The 23,441-nt window shown below is 38.4% G+C and overlaps 1 protein-coding gene across 13 annotated transcripts in view; it reads left to right on the forward strand.

The window, feature by feature from the left end:
* CHR4 (chromatin remodeling 4) overlaps nt 1-23,441 on the forward strand; it is a 60,662-nt gene that overhangs the window by 25,182 nt on the left and 12,039 nt on the right. For all 13 annotated transcript variants that reach the window (XM_088860070.1, XM_088860068.1, XM_020676608.2 and 10 more), the window contains one exon: nt 15,820-18,594. In XM_088860070.1, coding sequence (XP_088716196.1) covers nt 15,820-18,594 — 2,775 coding nt within the window. The remainder of the gene's footprint in view (nt 1-15,819; nt 18,595-23,441) is intronic.

Below are 23,441 nucleotides of genomic sequence, written 5' to 3' on the forward strand. Positions count from 1 at the left end.
TGTAGCCGAGAAAGTCCATATTCAGGTTACAAGTAGGAGTTGTTTTAGCAGGATACTTCAGGAGGATTTCTGTTAATAGTAATCTCAACCTCTTGGTGTGTGAGGGCTCTATTCTTCTTTTGTGAGCCCAACATATGCGTAGGAAACATAAAATGATTTATGACCTTCTTGCTCCAAAGCATCCATGCGTTGCCATCTTTTACAAACACACTACCTCAAAGATTATGAGCTTTTTTCTTGAAATTTGCTAGATGAGCTTTTCATAATTTTATGTCAATTCTGAAAGCGTACCTGTGAAGCAGATCGTTTGAGGACATATTCTATGAAGAGATATTTTTATGTGGAGTTGCTGATTGTTAGAGAGCTTAATCTGGTGAGAAATCTGATGTGGTATTAATGCAATGGACCTCATTTGTGCCTGTGAGAACCGTATGGCCAGAGACAGAATTGGAGATGGCAATGTGCCAGGAGCATGAATGAGACATTGTAGTGGGATTGAATTCATCATAACTCCATAATGATGTGGATCCTGTACTTCAGCTGATACTTGATTCATTGAGTGGTGCCCCAAGATGCCATGTAAGTTGGAGTACACAAGTGATCAAATGTCAGAAGAAATATGGCTACTAGCCGTTTGAGTTTGGCGCTGTATTGCCACAGAAAGAGAGCATAATAAGAGGAACCTGGTTACAATATTCGCTGTTGTATAGAATGTGTTGGTGTGGAGAACTTGGGCATCTTGGATGTGAGCAGTTAAATTAAGATTCATTTAGTGTGCTGGTATTTTGTCGAGGCCACCTTTTTATTTCGATTTGCATGGCCAAGACATCTTGTTGTGATTACATAGGGCTGGCAATGGACCCGGACCCGGAACCGGACCCCACTTGGGACCCACCAGGTATACCCGATATGGGTCCGGGTATGGGTCCAAACCTTGGACCCACGGGTAGGGTCCGGGTCCTTCATAATGGAAAAGATTCTCGGATACGGGTCTGGGTACTAGTGGACCCGCCCCATACCCGACTTGGGACCCGAACTTTCCCACCCCTTTTGAAATGTCCAAACCCCCTCACATTACCTCTCTAAATCTTTCAATGTGGGACTAAAAGATTTTCCGACAAAGCAACAACAACTTTCTCTCTCTCTATCTTTAACCCCTCCCACCTACGGAGACCAAAAGCAATAGGAAATCTCTCTCTTCCCTCTCTTACCGTAAGAGAGAGAGAAGAGAGTTATTTTAGAGAGTCTCTGAAATTGTAGATGCCCATTTGAACCAGAAAGTGTTATATAGCTGCCCAAAAGAAGAGAGAGGGAGATCTTATAAAGGACCCATTTGGAGAAGAGTGTGTGAGATATATATATATATATATATATATATATATATATATATATATATATATATATATATATATATATATATATATAGAGAGAGAGAGAGAGAGAGAGAGAGAGAGAGAGAGAGACTGAAATTGTAGAGACCCATCAGAAGTTTTGAACCAAAAAGTGTTCTCCTGCTGCCCAAAATCTCCTCTGCCTGCAGACTGCATTGATAGTGATCGTAAGCATATATTCGTTCTCTTCATTTCCATTCCTCAACTGCTCAAGAAGAAGATTCATGGCCTCATCCAAGCGATTCTGCTTACAAAGAATCTTCATCCTTATACAATAAGTGATCCCATTCCTAAAGCCCCTCATGTCAATCGTTTTGCTATTATATCCTTTGCATCAAAACAGTTCTCTTCAACCAATCCCTTCAACAAAACATTGTAAGCAAACCCATCTAAATCCAGCCCCTGAAACCTCGTCTTTGCAAATATCTGCAATGCTATCTCAGGCTTTCCAGCTTCTGCATAGCTCATCACTAGAGTGTCATAAAACCTAACTGTGTAAACACTACCCTGCTTTGTGAAAGTCTTTAACCAATCAAGCATCACAGTCACCAACTTAGCCCTAGAAAGCATCTTCAAGATCGCATAGTAGGTTGCTCTTGTATGGCGATACCCTACTTGCCTACCTGCCCAATCAAAGAACTTCAAAGAAGGAAGCACATCTTTCTGCAACTTGAAAACCCTAACTACGCATTATTCAATTATCATGTTTGTACAAAGGCGTTCCTCTCAAAAAGCCCGTTTCTCTTTCTCTCTCTCTCTCTCCTCTACATCTCTCTAATTTCAGTACTTACTAGTCTCCCTCAAATCTCTTATTTCTCACACTACTCTCTCTTTCTATTAGATGCTTACCACATTCTCTACATCTTGTTTCTCTCTCTAACTCCACCCCTCCCTCTCCACTAGTGTGTGGGATAAATCCCACATCGAAGAGGCAAATAGAGTCACGGGGGTGTAAGCCCTAATAAAGGGGCGGGAGAGTTTATGATCAAACACATAAACACATAAGAGAAGGCTGTAAAGCCCAAGTTCGGGCCCGGGTTCGGGTCCTGGGTCTTTAGTATTCTCTTGAGTACGGGTACGGGTACTATTTTATTGGACTCGTCTGGTATGGGTCCTCAAGTAATATTTTGGGTTTGGGTCAGGTTCCAGCGGGACCTGACCCATACCCGGCCCGTTGCCACCCCTATGATTAGTTGTATTCTAAGTAAGTGACGATAGGTAGGGTAGCCAAGTTCAAGCCACTTAATTCTTTAAAACTCAGTATTGAAAAGGCCAATGTTAAAAAATTCGGCTCCTTGGCCACCATTGTAAACCTAGGGGGTTGCCCTAGACAGACATGTTTAGGCACCGGCCTCAGTGGGCCCATGTTGCCTAGTGTCACCCCCTTTAAAAAAAAGAAAAAAAAAAATGCAAGCCCTCTTAAAAAAGAAACAATACTAAAGGGCTATAAAAATGGTTGAGGCCCTTTTCTCTTGCAGTCATGGACCAATGCTCTCTCTCTCTCTCTCTCTTGCTACATATAAGAAGTAGAAAAAAGACGATCGTTTCAAATTGTTCGATACGAGGCATTTCTCCCTCACAGATACGCATGCACAAATACACACATGGACCTATATGCTCTCTCTCTCTGCATATAAGAAGAAGAAAAAAGAGACAATGACCTCCAAGTGTTCGATGAGAGGCCCCTCTCTCACTCACAGACTCATATTCTCTCTCTATGTATAAGAAGAAAACAAACACATCCTCCATGTGTTCGATGCAAAACCTCTCTCTCTCTCACACACGGATCCCTATGCTCTCACTTTCACTCTACATGTAAGATATGAAAAAGATAAGATGACCTGAAGTGTTTGACATGAGGCCTCACACACATACACACATGTTATTTTTTGAGAAATTGTTTTTCAAAACATGTTTTTTGAATATTTTAGTGTTTGGACTATATTGTTAAATGTAGTTATACAACTACTTTTATTATATATTCATATCTTGGTCACTTAACTTTGAGATGGACAGTCCATTTTATTTAGAACCCCCAGGGTGCACCTAAACGTTTACCTTTGTAATTTATGCTCACCTTTTATGGTTGGTGCATACTGTTGGTGCACTTATCTTGTTTTCATAATCATAGGGACAATTTTCGCTCTCCAATGGAGTATTCGTCCTCTCTTTCATGAATAACGTTTTTGGACATTCTGGTTTGTGTCCTACACATTTATTTTCAATCAATGGTTGTTGATAGCAGTATCAATTGGAAGACAACTCAATATCTGATGTTGTGGTTTTAGACAAGTTATTAAGAGTGTTGCTCAATAATTCAAGAAGTGAAATACTAATCCTGGCTTTATCTTGGGAGTGTTCTTGCCAGGATCGATTACATCTCGAGATTTTACCGAGGCGGGATGATTTTTTCACACTTAAAAGAAGTGAGACGACCTCGTGTTTCCAAGTGCCTATTAATTTTCTAATATTTAATTATCGACTCTCTTCCCCCCTATAAATTTTGAATCCAAACCTAATCACTCACAAGGTTAACTGGAAGTAAAAGTATTCCCATAAACTCCAAATCTGTACCTAATCCCTCAGAGGGTTAATTTGCTAATATTTAATTCTTGACTCTCTCTTCCCCCCTATAAACTTTGAACCCAGAACTAATCCCTAATGAGGTTTACTGGAAGTAAAAGTATTTTTATAAACTCCAAATCCGTACTTAATCCCTCAGGGGGTTAACAAGAAGTAAGAGTGTCTCTAAGATTCATACAGAGAGTTGATTCTGGTTAAGGGGAGATACTGCCAAAATTTTGTTACTGAGGGTGTCAAGGAAACCAACAATTTCAAAGTGATAAAAGATTGTAATACGGTATGGAAACCAACAATCATGGAAACTAGGAGTTTCTATGATTGGATAATTTTGGTGGAGCAAATTTGTAAGAAATGGTGGTCTGAAGTCGTTTTCTCTTGAAGACTAGTGGATTTCTCTTAAAGCCTTTAGGATGTAAATGGATTTTTAAAAGGATAGTATAAAGTAGGTTTGGTTGTAAAAGGTTTTAGACAACAGGAATACAAGGTTTATAAATTCGTGAAGTCCCTGTCCCTATATGGATTTAAACTAGCACCCTAATAATGGCATGAAAAAATCAGGACAATTGTTTTATCACTTGGATTTTAGATTTGCGATTCTGATATTTGTGTGTATGCCACTGCTAATATGGGTGTATGCCACAGTTTGTGATGGTATGATTGTAATTAATAGCTGGTATGTAAGAATTGATATGCTCATACTAGGCACTAATACTGAAATTATTTTCTTCTGAATTTAATGTGAAAGGCATGGGGCAAGCTGATATAGTACTTAGAATTAAAATAGTGCAGAAACTAGCTGGGTATGTTTTAATCCAGTATAGAGAAAGTGCTCAAAGATTTGATCACTTTGAATGCAAACTAGTTTCATCCCCTTATGATGCTTATATTAGACTAAAAAAGAATCATGATGGTCTTGTTTCCCAGTTGGACTATGGGAGTCTTTGGATAGATAATGTATGGAATTTCCTGTGCTGGACCTGATATAACCTTTGCTATTGGTAAATTGAGGAGATACCACTAACCTAGGTCAGAGCATTGGAATGCAATCTATAAGATCCTAAGGTATCTCAAAGGAACCATAGATTATGACCTATACCATGTAGGCGATCCCGCTGTATTAGAAGAATGCAGCGATGAATCCATGTTTACTAGCTGATGGATCTTCACTTTTGGTGGGGTGCCATTGCTTTGGTCCAAGTAGCAGCCCTGTATCTCCAAATCCACAATGGAATAACAGTTAATTGACTTGGAAGCCACTATAACAGAAATTGAGTGGCTAAAGAACTTGTTAGTAGACTTACCACTTGTTCAAGAGCCCATGCTTGCAGTTTCTATATGATGTGACTGTGAAGTTGCTTTATGCTAAGCGAAAACGAAGATTTATTATGGAAAATCAAGATATATTTGCAGAAGGCACAGTTAGCTGAGAATTTGGATTGAAGATTAAGTCAAATAAATACTATATGTATGTTCTGAGTAGAACTTGCAGATCCATTTACAAAAGCCCTTGCAAGAGACCAAGTCTGGAAGACAACTAGAGGGATGGGAATGAGGCCCATATGGAACATGCCATTGAGTAATAGGAACCCTACTTGAGGATGAGGAGGCCCAAGTCTAAGGTTAAAGGGAAAAACAAATCACTTAGGTGATGTCAGATGTATCCATGTACCACAATATTATTTCATGAAAATTTAAAAATTTCTACCCCATCCTTGGCTGTGGTACAATGTACATGCAATAAATTGAGAGGTTGAACATTGCTCTTTTTGCCTAGATGATGTAAAGCCTAAGCTGGGGTATCTTATTCCAAGACATCTTCCATGGATTCACCTAAATGTATGTGGAAGGTGGGTCTGATTCCTATGAGAATTGGGCATTCTCTAGAGCAACCGTGAAAACCAGGAATGGTGTAGGGCCTTTAAATGCGCAAGCCTTTTAGTAATCCACAACCTTCTGAAAGAAAATGTATGGTATGTAGGAGGTTTAACAATAACGAACATAGTTCGAGGTTCGCTACTCACTGTCTTGGAGGTTTGAGTATCGCCATCACTGATGCATTGTGTTCTGCATAACACAATGTGGAGGTTTGAGTATCGCCTTCACTGATGCATTGTCTTTTCCTGATTCTTTCACAAAGAGTTGTTATTTTGAAACAAGTGGGGGATTGTTGTTATTTTTTTTGAGAAATTGTGTTTCAAAAGATTTTTTTTTTTTGCCGGGGGGGGGGGGGGGGGGGGGCCTATAGTTTTACACTATGGTATTCTAGGAAGATGTGACTAGGCCACATCACCATACATAAATTCCCCTCATGAGCGAAACACCTGGTCCTACCACTATACCTCCTCCATTCTCGCCAAACCGGTCCGCTTCCTTATCTATCATTTCTGGAAGTCTCAATACCTATTGATCTGATCGAGAGCACGGCCCAAACCCATGTCCAATCACTTATCTACCCTACTGGACACAGCCCCACTGCAAACTGGCTCTAAACCTTTGGGGTTTGAACTTGCATGGTTGGAAGACAAACAGTTGACCAAACTAATCATGGAGTGGTGGTCTTCTTTTCAAGGAAGCCCCATGGCTAGTATTGATTTCTTGCATTGTCTAGAGAAAGAAAAGAGACCTGACAGAGGTTGAATGCATCATGAGAAGCTGGATGAGAACAGATCTACAGGTTTTGTTAAGATGTGAGAGGTGTTCTTGCACCAGAGGCCAAGGACGAGGTGGCTCAAAGAAGACTAGAATACAGTGTTCTTCCACTGAATGGCGAGCCAAAGAAGAAGAAACCACTATATTTCAAGCATCAAGGTAAATATAACACTTTTGAAGGGCAAGATGGGATAGCTACAGGTACTGCTAATTTCTTAAGAGAATTCTTCTCAGCTCAGCATACCAAAAGAAGCTAATTCTGTCAAGGGGTGCTTCAAAGTATCTCTCGACATCATCTGAATGGTTGGAGTGAGCTTTAGAAGAGGGAGAGGTAAAATGACATCCTTGAGCTTGTAAGAGATAGGGAACCAAGCCCAGTTGGTTACACAACAGCAATATTTCAGGTTTTTTGGGAGGTTGCAAAAGGGGATATCGTAGTTTCTTTAACTAATTCCATGAGATAGCCATCATCCAAGGAGAAATCAGTGCAAGTTTTATCACTCTGGCTCCGAAATTGGACGGAGTAGAGGGTGTCCACAACTATTGCCCTATTAGTGCCCTCAACAATAGCCAAATAGGTTCTCTCCAAAGTACTTGCACCCCACATGCGAGATGTACCAGACCAATTCTGTGTCTTGCCTCAAGGGACCTTTGTTAAAGGGCACGAAATTTTTTTAGGAGTCAAGCAATGTTCAAGAAGGTGGGTGCGGTCGCCTAGGCGGGTGCCCAGACACAAAGGCGGCCTGTATTCGAGGGAGGGTTAGATCCTTGCAGATTGTTGAACCCCCCACATCTCCCCCCCTTTTATTGTATATAGAATTTTCTTTCTTTTATTTAATAAGTAAGTTTTGTATATAGTATATTGTTTAGAAGTCAGAATTACGGATTAAACATAAACATACACGAGTTTATACTATAAATGAAATAGTTAAAACTCAAACGCAACATTAAAAGAGGAAAGCAACTTGAGATGTCCATTAAGTCTCGCAAGTCACCAGTCACAACAGAGACTCATTAAGTCTTAAAAAAATGTCACATCCAACAATCAAACGCCATAAACTACGAAAAGTAGTTTAAAACATTTACAAGAAGTGAAAATTGCAAAATACATACCCAAAAGCAAGATTAATTCACAACCACTAGTCTAAAAATTTTAAATTTCAAATTAGTCATCCAATTAATATTAAAAAATAGTTATAAAAAAAAATTACAAATAGCAAATGAAGTAGAAAGAATTGTAACATTGACCTTTTAATATCTTGAGTTCTTAACAATCCAAGGACAAAGTAAATCGATCATAATCAAGCAAGCATAATCTAGGTGAAACCTGCACATCAAAATTGCAATGATATAACGCATAAAATTGAGAAAACATATTACCCATGCAATTATTTAATAAACAATTGTTAAACTAACTCATAAAAAAAAGAATTATGGGGTTAAAAGTTATGCTTTATAAATCATACAAGTGAACTCATGCGTAAACTTTTTTTTTTTAAAAAATATCCATTCCGTATCGGGGAAATGGACTTTTTCCATTGAATTGCTCTCCTAAAGACCCAAACTTAATATGAAAATGAGAAAATTATCCAAACTGTTTTTTTTGGGTGAATAATAATCCAAAATAGTCGACAACATATCAAATATTATATCTTAAAGTATCAAAAATAAAATAGAAGATGCAAAGAATAATATCATAGGACATTGTGAACAAAAAAAAACTTAATAAAAAATATTGAAATATGCCAACTTCTTGAAATGGAATCGATATTGGTCCAAACTCGAAAGTTTTGGTTCCCCAATCTTCTCTTTTACAACCATTATAAGCCTCAAAAAAATTGGGGATGAATATCCTTTAATTTCGTGAGCATTCGAGGAGGTTGAAAAAAATTTTGATCTCTACAAATTTTCAAATCTGATTTTTTTCAAGGTTTTTCTCACTCTAAACATAACTAAAAACATATTTGGGGGCATTAATGGCCCCCAAAACCCTTTTTCCTTCTTTCTAGGGGGGAAATGACGAATTTACCCAATGGCTGAGGGGCGTTTTCCACCCTCGGTCTCGATTGGTTGAGGCTGCACCTAGGCGCCAACCTTTTATGCTTCCTAAGCGGGCGTCTAGATGAACCCACCTAGAGCATATTGCCTAGTCCATGCCTAGGCAGTTTGAGAAAATGGCCGTCAAGGCGGCAAGGCGGCCGAATTTTTGTTCATTGGAGTCAAGATCTCAGGAATGTTCGGCAGTCAAGAAACATCATACCCCTAAGATGAGTGTAGCTGAGATAAGGATGTTGAGATGAATGAGTGGCAAGATAAGAAGAGATAGAATTCAAAAGTAATACATTTGAGAGAACTTAAGTGTTGCTCCAATAGGCGATAAGATGAGAGAAAGTAGACTTAGATGGGCTGGCCATGTCCAGCACGTGTAGACCCAATACAACACCTATTTGGAGATGTGAGTTGGTTAAAGTAGAAGGCTCAAAAAGGGCTCGGGGAGCCCCAAAAGGACATGGTTGGAAGTAGTGAGAAAAGATATGGGGACTTATGGCTTCATTGAGAATATGACCCTTGATGGAGCAGAATGGCAGATGAGGATTTGTTTAGACGATTCCAAATAGTTGGGAAAAGGCTCTAATGATGATGATGATGAGTCAAGATCTCAACCTTTGGGGGATCTTGCTCCTGACCTTTTGGGACCTTGATCCCGACCTTTTGAGGTTATTGCTCCCATAGTTAAAGAGCTTATATAGTTTAGGACTAGATATACTCTTTAAATTAGGATTCTCTTCATTTATAGCCATCAAGCAATGCAACTATATTTAAAGCATAGTTGTGTTGTTAACTGGCTATAAATAAATAAATAAAATCATCAATTTAGTTGCTGTCTTACTCTTATGGTTGGGATTGAGATTTCTAGTGGTATGAATCAAGATCCCTATCAGTGGGGATCGAGATCACCTAAAATTTGAAAATCGAGATCCCTTTCCTGGAGCATTAGAGCGAGATTTCAGAGCTGGGCTGCTGCCTATGTTTTCGACATCCCAGTAACAATCCAATGGAATCATGTAGTTGAGGGGGTGCAAGGCCTATGGAATGAATTAGATGGTAGCATGTGTTTAATTTGGTACAATGGGGCAGAATATGTTCAGCCATTGAAGTCCGGTGGCCTGGGAATCAGAAAAATTAGAGATGTAAGACGACTGCTCGACAGCGACATGCATCAAAGTTGTTTGTGTAAGGAAGAAATAAAACTTGTTCACAAGATCTTTGGCAAGAATATTGAATTATGGTTGGAAGAGCAGATAAAATATCTTTTGGAATGACTTTTGGGCCTGCGATACGACATTTAAGGATTCCTTTAAATAGGTTGTTTACATTGATAGTTAGCAAGAAGATTATAGTCTCGGAAGCTTAGGAGGGAGTGTGGGGCTAGGTTGTTTGTAACTTTAATCTTAGGGAGAACCTCAGAGAACAGGATAGCTAACCTATACAGGTTCTCCTAGCTTTGCTTCTAGTCACCTTCTTACTGACTAAAGGGAAGGGTAGCGTGATCTATATCCTGATCTGAGCTGCTATTTCTTTGTCCAATATTTTTCTATCATGATTGCAGTTCAAGGAGCTGTAGGATAGGCATCGATATGGTTTTGTCCATACTTGTTAGCCATCATCAAAGACAAAAACTGCTTACAATAGACCACCTTTAGAACCGAGGCATGATGATGCTAAACATTGCTGCCTTTGCAAATCTGATGAAGAAACCATTCCACACCTTCACTTACATTGTCATTTAAAACAATATCGGGGTGTTCTCTTAGACTATTTCATGTCCCATGGGTTGTTCCTAGCTTAGTGGAACAATTATTTCACTAGCTGGTGCTCTCTCCCTTTCCTATGACAAGGAAACCCACTATGGCATATGGGAATTTTTTGGAAACTTCGGTTTGAGTGAAATAAGAGGGTATTTGAAGGGAAGTATGAGCAATCACATACCCTCATTGATAGCATCAAAACAATCTTCATAAATTGGGTGACATTAGGAAAGAGTTTTGGGCTATTGTGTTCATATCGACTCTTAGTGAAAGGAGACCTCGAGGAACAAAAAGAAATGTGTCTAGTGGATGGATACTCACAAATACATAGTCAGTCCACCATCAATCCATCATCAACCCCATAGAAAAATAGTGGAATTGGTTGCACTGTCTATGGTGTTGTGAGACTGTGCTAGATATGTCGGGTAGTGGTAATCAATGGAGAAAATGGATGATGGCGGTGCATCTCGATGCCTTCCTTTTTTTCTATTAGTGAATGATTGGACACTGATTTTCTTAAGAAGCTCTGAAGGCCTGAAGCCTGAGAATGCCCCACCCTATTTTTTTTGTTAATACTCAACTTGAAGTCTTAGAGACATTTTGATTGCCAATGAGGCTGGGCTGGCTTCATAGAAGTAGATGTGTCGTTTATTATAACTTTTTAACACCACATTGGTTTTGTGCTGCAAGAAGCAAATAATATGAAAACTTGCGGTTGCCACCTAGATGTCGCTAAACAATGTCAGGTCTGAATATAAGCTCCACCATTGATGATGGTATTTTGAACGATAAGTCAAAAGGTCATGCTTATAGGTTGTTGTATGGGCTGGGGATGCTTTGAACGTTTAGTTAGATGGTCATGCTTATAGGTTGTGATATGGGTTGGAGATGCTTCAAAATGGCCATCGTCGTGCCAAGTTTTCGCTAGAAGTGTAAGAAAACTCTTTGGGACCTGTTGAAGAGAAATATAAATTCGGGCTTGCTGTTGGAAGAGTGAATTCCTCACTTTGTGCTCCGATTGACTCTCATTCATGAAATGCTTTGTCATCTCCAGCTCTTCTCTAGATACTTTTTAGATATTAACATGTGTGAGTGGAGATAGTCAATAGGGTTTATAGGGATCTCATATAGCAAAGCAATGATAAGGGATCCAAGGTTCACTTGATGTGGACTAAGAGGTGTCCAAGCCTTAGGCTTGGGGTGGTTGAGCGTTAGGCATGTGGGTCACGCTAATAAAGGCATTGTTAAGAAAGTGTAGTAGCATTTTTTGGGAAGTGTTTAGGTGTGTGGGCCTTTGGGGTCCAAGGTCATCAAGGAAAAGTATGGTCACAGTTGGGATGGGTTGGGTGTGAGGATATGGTTTATAGTTACCCGAATCGTGTACTGAGGTCGCGATTCACGACTCTGTGGTTGCTAGGATGAAACATGATTTTGGAAGATAGGAATCACGTTTTCAAGTTTCTCGAAACATGTTCTAGATTATTATGTGAATCTCGATTTCGGGAAGCTTGGAATCTAGATTCCATATTTTAGAATTTGTGATTGATAATTGCACAACAATCACAAATTGATAGTTGCCAAAAGTTAGGATCGTTTCTAGTCCACCCCTCCTTGGGAACTTGCTTAGGCGGCACTAGCACCGGGTTACGGCCCTTTAGTTGCACAACAACGCATCCTTTATTAGCGTGACCAACATGCCTAACATCCAACCACCCCGAGCCTAAGGATTTGACACTTCTTAGTCCACATCAAGTGAACCTTGAGTCCCTTATCATTGCTTTGCTACATGAGATCCCTATAAACCCTATTCACTATCTCCACTTACACATGTTAATATTTAAAAAGTATCTAAAGAAGAGCTGGAGATGATAGAGAATTTCATGAATGAGAGTTAATCGGAGCAAAAAGAGAGGAATTCACTCTTCCAACAAGAAGCCCGAATTTATATTTCTCTTCAACAGGTCCCATAGAGTTTTCATACGCTTGCTGCTAAGGGGTTTACTCGAACTTATGGAATTGACTATCAAGAGACATTCGTTTCAGTGAGCAAGATGAATTCTATTGGGTCCTTTTATCTCTGGCAGCTAATATGGAGTGGCTGTTGCACCAACTAGATGTCAAGGAATGTGTTCTTTCAAGGGGATTTGTAGGAAGAAGTGTACATGCTACCTCCACTTGGATTTAGGGCTCCTGGAAATGAGAGAAAAATGTATAGATTGAAAAAGGCCATTTATGGGTTAAAGCAGTCTCCCCGAGTATGGTTTGAAAGGTTTAGTGTTGCTGTCCAAAGAGTTTGATATTGTCAGACTCCTGCTGATCATACTTTATTTATGTATGTAGATGATATGTTGTGACAGGGAATTGTCTTAAAGAAATTCAACAGCTCAAGAGCTTTTTGGCAAGAGAATTTGAGATTAAAGATCTTAGCTCACTGAAGTATTTTTTTGGGATAGAAGCTGCCAGGTCTAAGAAAGAAATCTTTATCTCTCAAAGGAAGTATGTGTTGGATCTCCTTAAGACCTGCTGATACTTCTATGGAACACAATCACAAGCCTGATGCCAAAAAGGGTAAAGCACTTAAAGATGTAGTTATGTTCCAAAGGTTGGTGGGTAGATGGATATATCTTTCACTCACACGTTTAAATATTGCGCATGCAATGAGTTTGATCAGTCAGTTCATGCATGTTCTTAGAACTACTCATCTTGAATCTGCTACAGAGTTCTTAGATATTTAAAATCATCACCAGGTACAGGATTGTTGTTTGCTAGTCATGGTCATCTATGAGTTGAGGCTTATACAAAGGTTGATTGTTATGAACCAAAGATGTACATCAGGGTATTGCACTCGAGTTAGGGGTAACCTGGTCACTTGGAGTATAAAACAATCAGTTGTAGCCTTGTCACGTGCTGAACCAGAGTATTGTTCATTACTCATGGTATGTGAATTGTTATGGATAAAAATCTTATTGTGGGAGCTTGGTTTTGCTTTGAAGGTATCAATCTCCTTACATTGTGATAACAATGCAACCAGTAGTATAACTCACAATCCTGTTCAGCATGATCGGACCAAGCATATCTAGGTAGACCAACATTTTATTCGAGAAATAGTTGCTTCCAGAGAAATTTGTGTTCCTTATGTGAAGCTAGACGATCAGCTAACAGATATTCTGACTAAGGCTGTTGGTAAACATCAACTATGAGTTATCTAGCAAACTGGGCATGGTTGATATCTATGCACCATCTTGAGAGGGAGTGTTGTGACATTGATTATTAAAGGCTTAGTCATCATTATATTGCATTCAAGTCTCTAAGGACTTAGTTGCCCTTTTTTTCCACAGAAGGACATTCTTGTACAACAAGTAAGTCACGGGGATATAATTAAGCATTTCAATTTGGGATAATGAAAATATGGAAAATCATTATAAAAGAAATGACCTTAATACAATGGAAATGAGAGATTGTGTATATCACTATGCACCGCAGCTATTACCTACAATTCAACAACTAAGATTTTTACAATTATACATTTAAGGGATTGAAAATAAAATAGACAATGTATGTATTATTCCATCTTAATCAATGAACCCTAAATTTATTGGGGGTATGCCCAAAACTCTTTTTGAATGTAGCCCCTCTATAACTAAATTTAAAACTCTTAATGAGATTCAAAACTTAGATGTATATGAAATTTTCCTTTTCAAGAGTAGTAGTTGAAATCAACTAATATAAATAAAACCTTTGAAACTAAAGCACATTGATGCCATGGGAAAGGAAAACGATACCGGCTTTGTTAGAGCATAGGTCCAATAGGGAGAGCTCTTCTTTTATGTGGGAAACATCTGCATGGAAGATTTTTTACATTGACGATAGAGAGAGGTGCACCCACCAGAAACTTACACAGCTATAACAGTGTGTTACATTCTCCAGATCACCCCATCCTGTGGATCAAAATGTGATGACCACATGACCATGGACATTTGGAAGTCACGAGATCATATTATATTTTTTCATGTATTTAAGATTTTTCAAATCAAATTAGTAGATGAAAATTTGGCAACCACAATTTTTGTGCTTTCCAAAAGAAAGAAAAATTTAAACCTGTTACAAAAATAACATAGCTATGCCATCTCAAAGAAGAAAGGAAAACAAGAAAGAAGACTCTTTTTCGGCTAATTGGGATAGAAAATACATTAAGTAATTACTGCACCCCAACTAGCCCCAACTTGAAACTAGAAAAAAAAAATGAGTGGTACTGGAGGTCAGCATGACCTAACATTGCCTTCTCTTTTTCTTCCTCACTCCACATCCTCTTCCTTCTTCTTTGCTTCTCTCATGTAGCACTTGATCTCTTTATCTTTTTTCTTCCTTTTCCTCATCCTTTGATCATGTACTGCTGTATTTTTAACTTGGGGTTTTCTGATGATAAACATTTATCTTCTTTGAAAGGATGCTGAGGAGGTGGCAGATCATTAGTTTTCATCTCTTTCTACTATGTCACTGTGGCTAGGAATATTTTCTGAAGCATCTTGGATCTTTTCGTATTATCTGGATTCTTTCTAATTTCTTTCCTCATCATGAGAGTGGTAACTTACATCCTAGAGAAAAATGTTTAAAGTGCTTTGACAAGTCTTAAACAGGATATTTGATAAATAATGAATCATTGCTGGATATTCATTATTCAATGCAACAGCCCTCCATGGCGACAATTGCACTTATTTCTTGAGGTAGATGGAATCTAAGTTGAAAGAGACTTATACAGTTATACATGGAGAAGTTACTCCAGATGAAGTTCAATAGTTTAGATGCTCTTAACGATGTTTTGGAGGAACAAAGTTGAATATCAGCTATAGAATTTGATATATGCGTGCAAATACACATGTACACACACACACACATGTATGCATGCATATGTAGACATATTTGTTGCTAATTTAATATACACATGTGCTTTTGCGTATGTGCGCATTACAGAGTCACACTTCGGTGTATTTTGAAGTCAACAATGTTTGTGTGAGGGTCTACGTGCATAAATCTATGGACACACTTACACTCACACTCACACATATAGACAGACACATACTTACATACACGCACAAAACATAGACAGAAACACAGTATGGGTCTACGGAAACTATTCAAATTCTGTAAGAGATGCTTGTAATAAATGCATCAATTGGCTAGCCTAATAAACACATTCATATCAGTTTACCAAAATGCGTGACACAAGGCACAAAACATGAAAAAAGAAATAATGGCATTGTTGAGGGGAATTAGAGTAGTGTTTGCCTGCAAAATGCATATGTTCCATGTCTCCATCATTCTGTGTGCATATTTACGAAGTTTTTGATTGTATTGCTAATTGAGTTTTCTTTCTCCCTTCTGTTAAGGTTGATCGTGTTCTTGGGTGTCGATTACGAAATTGCCAGGCAATTTCTGCTGCTCTCGATCACACAAACATAGATTCGCTTTCATCTCACTTGGAGTTGAAGACGCATCCTGTGATGCATGCAGCTTTTGCTGAACCCTCTTCTGATGTAATCGTTCTGGAAAATAATGATCTATTGGAAGATCATCCTGTTGGTATCGAAGTTGCCAATGTGGATGGCCTTGAGAATAGTGCTATCGAGGACATCAAGAAAGAGGACTGTTTTGTTGATGCAGAATACTTGAATGGTAACACTGAAATTAACACAGAAAAGGACCATATCTTGGCATTTGAAGGACAGCCTCTTGGGGTTATGGGTGGCAGATCATTAAATATTGAGACCAGGGATGGATCTTCTTTTAATTTAGAACTGAAAAAAGAAAAAAAGGGTAAAATGATAGGAAAAAATTCAAATGTTGAACTTGGCGATGCTGACGTTTGTGATGATCCTAAATGTACAACTCTGGTTTTATCCGAGTCCAATGTTTCATCCAAAGAAAAATTATGTGGTAGTGTTGTGGAGAAGGGAAAGGAAATATCATATTCTGGTAATGGGGCTAATGCCACAGATGATGATAAACAATATGAGTTTCTTGTGAAGTGGGCTGGAAAATCTAATATTCACAATAACTGGATTCCTGAATCAGAACTAAAAGTTCGTGCAAAGAGGAAATTAGACAATTACAAAGCAAAGTTTGGAACTGCTGTAATAAACATTTGTCAGGAGCAGTGGAGCCGGCCACAACGGATAATCGCTTTGCGTGTTTCTCAGGGGAATACAACAGAGGTGCTTGTTAAATGGTGCGGTCTGCCTTATGATGAATGCACTTGGGAAAGACTTGATGAACCTGTTATCAAGAAGGCAGCAAAGTTGATTGACAATTTCAATCAATTTGAGCAGAGGACATTAGATATGGATGCTGCTCCTTCTGCAGGTATGGAAAATGCAAAAGGTGAGTGCCAGATAAATGAAGTTGCAACCCTTGTAGAGCAACCTAAAGAGCTTAAAGGAGGTGCTTTGTTTTCGCATCAGTTAGAAGCATTGAACTGGTTGCGTAAATGCTGGCATAGATCAAAAAATGTTATCCTTGCTGATGAGATGGGGCTTGGAAAAACTGTTTCAGCTTGTGCTTTCATGTCATCACTATATTGTGAATTCAAGGTCAGGTTGCCTTGTTTGGTCTTAGTTCCTCTATCCACTATGCCTAACTGGCTGGCTGAGTTTGCTTTGTGGGCTCCACATCTGAATGTTGTCGAGTATCATGGATGTGCAAAAGCAAGATCAATGATTCGTCAGTATGAATGGTATGCAACTGACCCAGATGGGAAGCAGACGAAACTGAACAAGTTCAATGTTATCTTAACTACTTATGAGATGGTGATGGCTGATGCTTCTCATCTGCGTGGCGTGCCCTGGGAAGTTCTCATTGTTGATGAGGGGCATCGTCTGAAAAACTCAAGTAGTAAACTTTTCAATTTGCTTAACACATTCTCATTCCAGCACCGCGTGTTGCTGACGGGGACTCCTCTGCAAAACAATCTAGGTGAGATGTATAATCTGCTAAATTTCTTGCAACCACTCTCCTTTCCTTCACTTTCATGGTTTGAAGAAAAGTTTAATGATCTTACAACTGCTGAGAAAGCGGAAGAACTAAAAAAGATTGTTGCTCCACATATGCTTCGGAGGCTTAAGAGAGACGCAATGCAAAATATACCCCCTAAGACTGAGCGAACAGTTCCTGTGGAGTTGTCTTCTATCCAAGCAGAATACTACCGTGCCATGCTTACAAAGAACTATCAGATATTACGCAATGTGGGAAAAGGTGGACTTCAACAGTCGATGCTGAATATTGTTATGCAGCTCCGGAAGGTTTGCAATCATCCGTATCTCATCCCTGGAACAGAACCGGAATCTGGGACCTTGGAGTTTCTACATGAAATGCGTATAAAAGCTTCTGCAAAGCTGACTCTGTTACATGGTATGCTCAAAATATTAAAAAGGGAAGGTCATCGTGTCCTCATATTCTCACAAATGACAAAACTTCTTGATGTCCTTGAAGATTATTTGACAGTTGAGTTTGGGCCCAAATCATTTGAGAGAGTGGATGGGTCTGTAGCAGTCGCAGACCGTCAAGCTGCTATTGCTCGCTTTAACCAAGACAAGAGCCGCTTTGTGTTTCTTTTATCAACTCGTTCATGTGGTCTTGGAATAAATCTGGCTACTGCTGACACTGTCATTATTTATGATTCCGACTTCAATCCACATGCAGATATTCAAGCAATGAATCGAGCACACCGGATTGGGCAGTCAAAAAGACTCCTTGTATATAGGCTTGTCGTTCGTGCTAGTGTAGAAGAACGAATCCTTCAGCTTGCTAAGAAGAAATTGATGCTTGATCAGCTCTTTGTGAACAAGGCGGAGTCTCAAAAGGAAGTGGAAGACATTCTACGCTGGGGAACAGAAGAACTCTTTCACGATTCTGCTGGTGCACCTGGAAAAGATTCTCTGGAGAACTCTGGAAACAAAACTGGAATTCCCTCTGATCCAGAGCAGCGACATAGGAGGAGGACTGGTGGCTTAGGAGATGTTTATCAAGACAGGTGTATGGATGGGTACACAAAATCTGTTTGGGATGAATCGGCGATACTAAAATTGCTTGATCGTTCAAACCTTGATTTGGGAGCATCTGAAAGTACTGAAGGAGAGGTGGAGAATGACATGCTTGGTTCAGTTAAGGTGATTTCTAGAACCACTTTTTGCTATTTTTTATTCGCAAGTTCTGTACACCAGATTATTTGTTTTTACTCTTCTTCAATTCTATGTATAATGTTGGGGATACTTGGCTAAATGCCTCTTGTCTGGCAAAGCAATTATTATTAATTTTTTAGATGATTCCAATAACAGCTAGGTCCAGTTAAGGTGATCTCTAGAACTGTGTTTTTCTATTTTTGGTTGTACTTGCTGCATTCCAGTTTCTATCTTGAACTCGTGTTCAAAATCTTCTCCAAAAATGCATTTGTAAATTTATTGATAATACTTTTGTAAATTTCCTTCTGCCAGGAATACCCAGTAGTCATAATTACTGCCAGATCATTCATCTGATGCAGTGTTCATACCTTTATTTATATTTTTATTTATTTTTATTTTTTCCCCTAATGGTGATCTACTACACTATGTGTTATTTTGAAGAGGGCTTTATTCTGTACAGTATCTTCTATTTAACAGGATATACATAAAAAAAACTTTTGCTATGGCAAATAAAATTTTAATAGGTACTATGACCAGTTATGACGCATTGTCATGCATATCTTCATAGGGAAACATTGCATGCTGAGAATTATTATTAAACCACGTGGTAATGTAAAGGGCTGTAACCCGGTGCTGGTCCTGCCTAAGCAGGGTCTTGGTAGGGGTGGGCTGGACCCTTCTTGGGACTCAACGTGGCGAAATGGATTCAGCTTGACTTGGGATGGGCTCCGAGTGTATCAAGAAACGTTTCTAAATGATTGTAAAAGATGATAGTAAATGGGGGAGAGAGATTCCAGTGAATGTATAAAAAGAAATAACAAGAAAAAGTCCTATAGTTATGTTTTCTGTAAACTGGATACGATTGCTGTAGAAGAATTTATTCGTAAATATTATAGATTGTCCGTTGCGCTCTAGCTTATTGGTAGTCTCATCAGTTTGGGTGAGGGAGGTCAAGCGTTCGAACCCTTGAAGTTTGTCCCGAAAAACCAAACAAGCTGACCTATACTTTTTTGTAAAATATTATAGACATATGCGAAGGTATGCATACCTTAAAATGAATGGAAAAAATTAGTTGGGTGAAGCATAATTATGAGGGACTGTATAATACTCAATTATGAGTGACTTTATGATACTCTATTTAGTATTATAGAAATTCTAAACACCTGTTCAGTTTGAGAGGTACTGGAAATTCAAGAAAAGCTCCTTTAGCTTATTAAAATCTTGAACTGTATGGTCTAAAAGATATTTATAAAACCATGCATGTTGGCTATTGCAATATAATGATCCTAAAATTGTTCTTGCAAAGAAAAGAAATGATTGATACCTACCAAAAGTGGATAAACATCATCGGGTCATAAATTTTCCTATCTGGTGATTGAAACCTCCAAAATCCTTCCGAATCATACGAAATTCTTTGAATGTTTTCTAAAAGAAGTAGAAGTTTCTAAAAAAACATTTTAAAGGGAATTGGTGTCTTGTTATGATTAGAAGTAAACCTTTTTAAAGGGAATTGGTTACTTGTTACAACAAGGCGATTCTTCATCAAAGATGCCAAGCTATATTAGAATCTGGCCTGTCCCGCACAAACTTGTCTTGGTAGTTACTTATGCTTTTTTATTTTGTTGGGTTTTTTACGTAGCATTCGCTTCCACATGGCTCAGTAGGGCCATGCAGCGAGTTACCTTGGGACTTCCAATTCAAATTGCCTTGTTCTCAATATATGGTTGGATAGACCTTGCTATCTATAAAGAAGAAAAAGAGGACCTTGCTATCTTAACTTTCATATTGATTTCTTGAGTCTCATAATAAACCTTGTGTGATTATAACAATGCTTTAGGCTAAGTAAACATTCAAGAAAAGAAAACCACCATTCTTTAACATTATGTATTCTGGTGAGAACTATAATCTATTAGGATGGGTCAAAAAACCTTCTTGTCATCTATTAAATTACTTTTTTTGTGAATATCAAAAGAATTGCTCACAAAGAGTGTTGTCTATATTCTAGGAATGTAGTTGGATTAGAATTGAAGATTCTTACATCCTCACAGCATGTTCATTGTGATGAACCATGTTTTAGAACCAAACAGGGCATTGAAGTGCAAAGCCGTCATGTCTAATTTTCCTTGTCGTAGGTTAGAAGAATTATATAATTGTTAGGAAATTAGAGATAAATGGCAATTATAAGAAAATAAAATATATGAGAGGATAAAATAAAGAAATAATCATCAAAGTGGACATCTTTATTTTTATTTTTTATTTGTTTTGTTGGGGGGGGACTTTTTAGATTAGTCCCACATTGGCATGTGAAGTGGTTGTCCTTGTAGGTGCTCTGGCATCTATAAATACCACAACCCATGAGGTAAATGTCACTCTGCATGGCAGCCTGTCATAATGAGATGACTTTTTTTAGTGGCAAAGCGAGACAACCAATAGGTGGCTTATCTTTCTACATTTTATTTTTCTAGAAACCGGCATGGTGAAAATGGAAAAATGGGGCAGTACTGGTTCATCAAAAGCCGGGTGACCTGGTTTTTTCACCTAACCAGTTCAAGTCTGGTTCTTGGTTCTTGGGCAATTGTGGTCTTTGAACTGGACTGTACCGATCCCTTGCCGAGTCCCAGTCAGACTCGTTCAAACTGAGCAGTCCAGTCTTGTGCTGATAGCGTTGCTGATGAGTACGATCTAGGTTATGAGTAAGTTGAAAATTCTTCTCTTTGAATAACATAACAAATATAGTCCATTATACACTCCATGCATACTGTCTTGAGCTTGGAGCTTTTTATGCCAGTAACTTAATGTCAACTACCCTATTATATTTGGTTTGAATATCTTTTAAAACTTCCGACTTGAAACAGAGAATCATATTTACAAAATGACTCTCCTCTGATTTTCTTAGATAACAAAGCAGGTCTGAGTACAAAGTGAGAGGTGAATGACTGTGGATCCCCATACTTTCCAGATCACTTTTCACAACCTCAAATGCATCGAATAGTGTTGTCTGTTTGATGTTGCAACTGCTGGATTGATGGACAGCGTTGCATGTGCACTATATGAATCATTGATGTAGGTGCAGCTTGCATCGGACACCATTTTCATAGCACTGATATTTGACACTCAGTACGCAGCTTGAGTGCCCTGTAATCTTAGGGCTTCCAGTTCAATTTATGGAGACTAATATTGCATGGCCGAATTATTTATCCCCAAGAACCATGATGCTATTTAGGATTTGAACAAGTTTTGGAGAATTCCTGCAAGTGTACTTGGCTCCTGCTGAGCTAGGTAACATGCATATCGGAACCGGCCAATTTTGGCTGTTCCAATTATTTTATTATTTTTTGCATCTCAGTCGAGTCTCTGTCAGACTCGCAGAGTCCGTCAGGCATGATTTGGACACAAGACCCTTCTGAGTTTGCAACCTGAGTCTGTGTTTTCTAGCATTGCTTGTAAGTATTGCTTATGAAGATGGGCCAGCATTTTGCCTAATGTTATTTGCAGAAATGCTTTGGATGGGCATCAATAATCACCGTGGGCATCTTGCCATATGTTGCATGTGGGCGTTTAAGAGGACCTTGGGCAGAACAAGAATGGAAACAACTATTACGATAATGCAACTCATATCGGCATTTTATTAGGGTTCACTGGGAGAGAACTAATTCTTAGGTGTCCATTCACATCGATTGATCTCTCTGTATCCATACAACATGTATAGTGCATATAATTGTGCACGTTCGTATCTGCATGTTTGTGCATTTAATTGTATGATAAGTTTCATGAGGGCCAAATCATGAGCTTCATGGAAGAATATTGGTTCTTAGTTTGTGAACCTGTGCATCATATTCCTGTGTTTGTTACCATGTCATAATGACAGACATATAGAACTGAACATGTACATCATATTACCACTAAATAGTTACATGCAAAAGCTACCATCTTGTGTCTCAAATTGCCTGAGATGTTAATGAGGATGATGACCTTTAGTCATTTATTATAATGTTATTCATGATGAATCTTCAACATTAATTCCCATTGAGGAGGATATGGTGACATGTCATTTATCAGTCTAGAAGTAACATGAGCCTACATAGTACTATCAGCATATGAGGTCTGAAACGACAGATTGAGGACTAATTCAAAACCCAAATGATGATGAACCAATCTGAAATCCTGATTGTTATCTTGGAGAGGCATAAAGGTGCAATCATTAGCAAATCACTTATCTACCAGTCAATGTTTAAGCAATTAGGTTGATTTCATTATTCATTTTCCATGGAACTTTCTATTAGCGGATTAATGAGGTTGCAGGTGTTTTGAAGACTCTGAAAGCAATCTCTTTTTTCTACTTATGAAGTTAGCCTTGCATTATAATTTGCTCTCTCATTCCCAATCATGAACTTATTTCTTGGAAGTTTTACCGATTAAATTACCATGACTTTCTCTGTTTCCCAAAATTTTAATTGTATAATTGCTTCTTTAAATTAAAATGCTAAATGTTGCAAACAACTCTTATATGACTAATTTCTCAATGAATTGCTTCTTTATACTTTCATTTCATGATTGTGGCACAAGCAGCAGTGCTGTAGTCCTGGATGTAGTTTTTTCATTCTTGAAGCATTCACCCTTGGAGCAAGACATATATAGCTTGAGTTTAAGAGCATTAAGTTGCTCCATCTGCCAAATGAGAACTGTTGCTTTGCTGAAGTTTTGCTTGATTAAGTATTATGTTCTATTATCTTCATCTTTCTTAAACCAGCTTGTTCAAGGATTTAAAATTTATAGGCTGCATTTAAGGTGTCTGTTTCTAATTTTTATTTTATTTTATTTTTCTGGTGAAAACT

This window comes from Amborella trichopoda, chromosome 2 (assembly GCF_054954075.1).
Source record: "Amborella trichopoda isolate Santa Cruz 75 chromosome 2, AtrichopodaSantaCruz75HAP2 v2.0, whole genome shotgun sequence".
Classification (NCBI taxonomy): domain Eukaryota; kingdom Viridiplantae; phylum Streptophyta; class Magnoliopsida; order Amborellales; family Amborellaceae; genus Amborella; species Amborella trichopoda.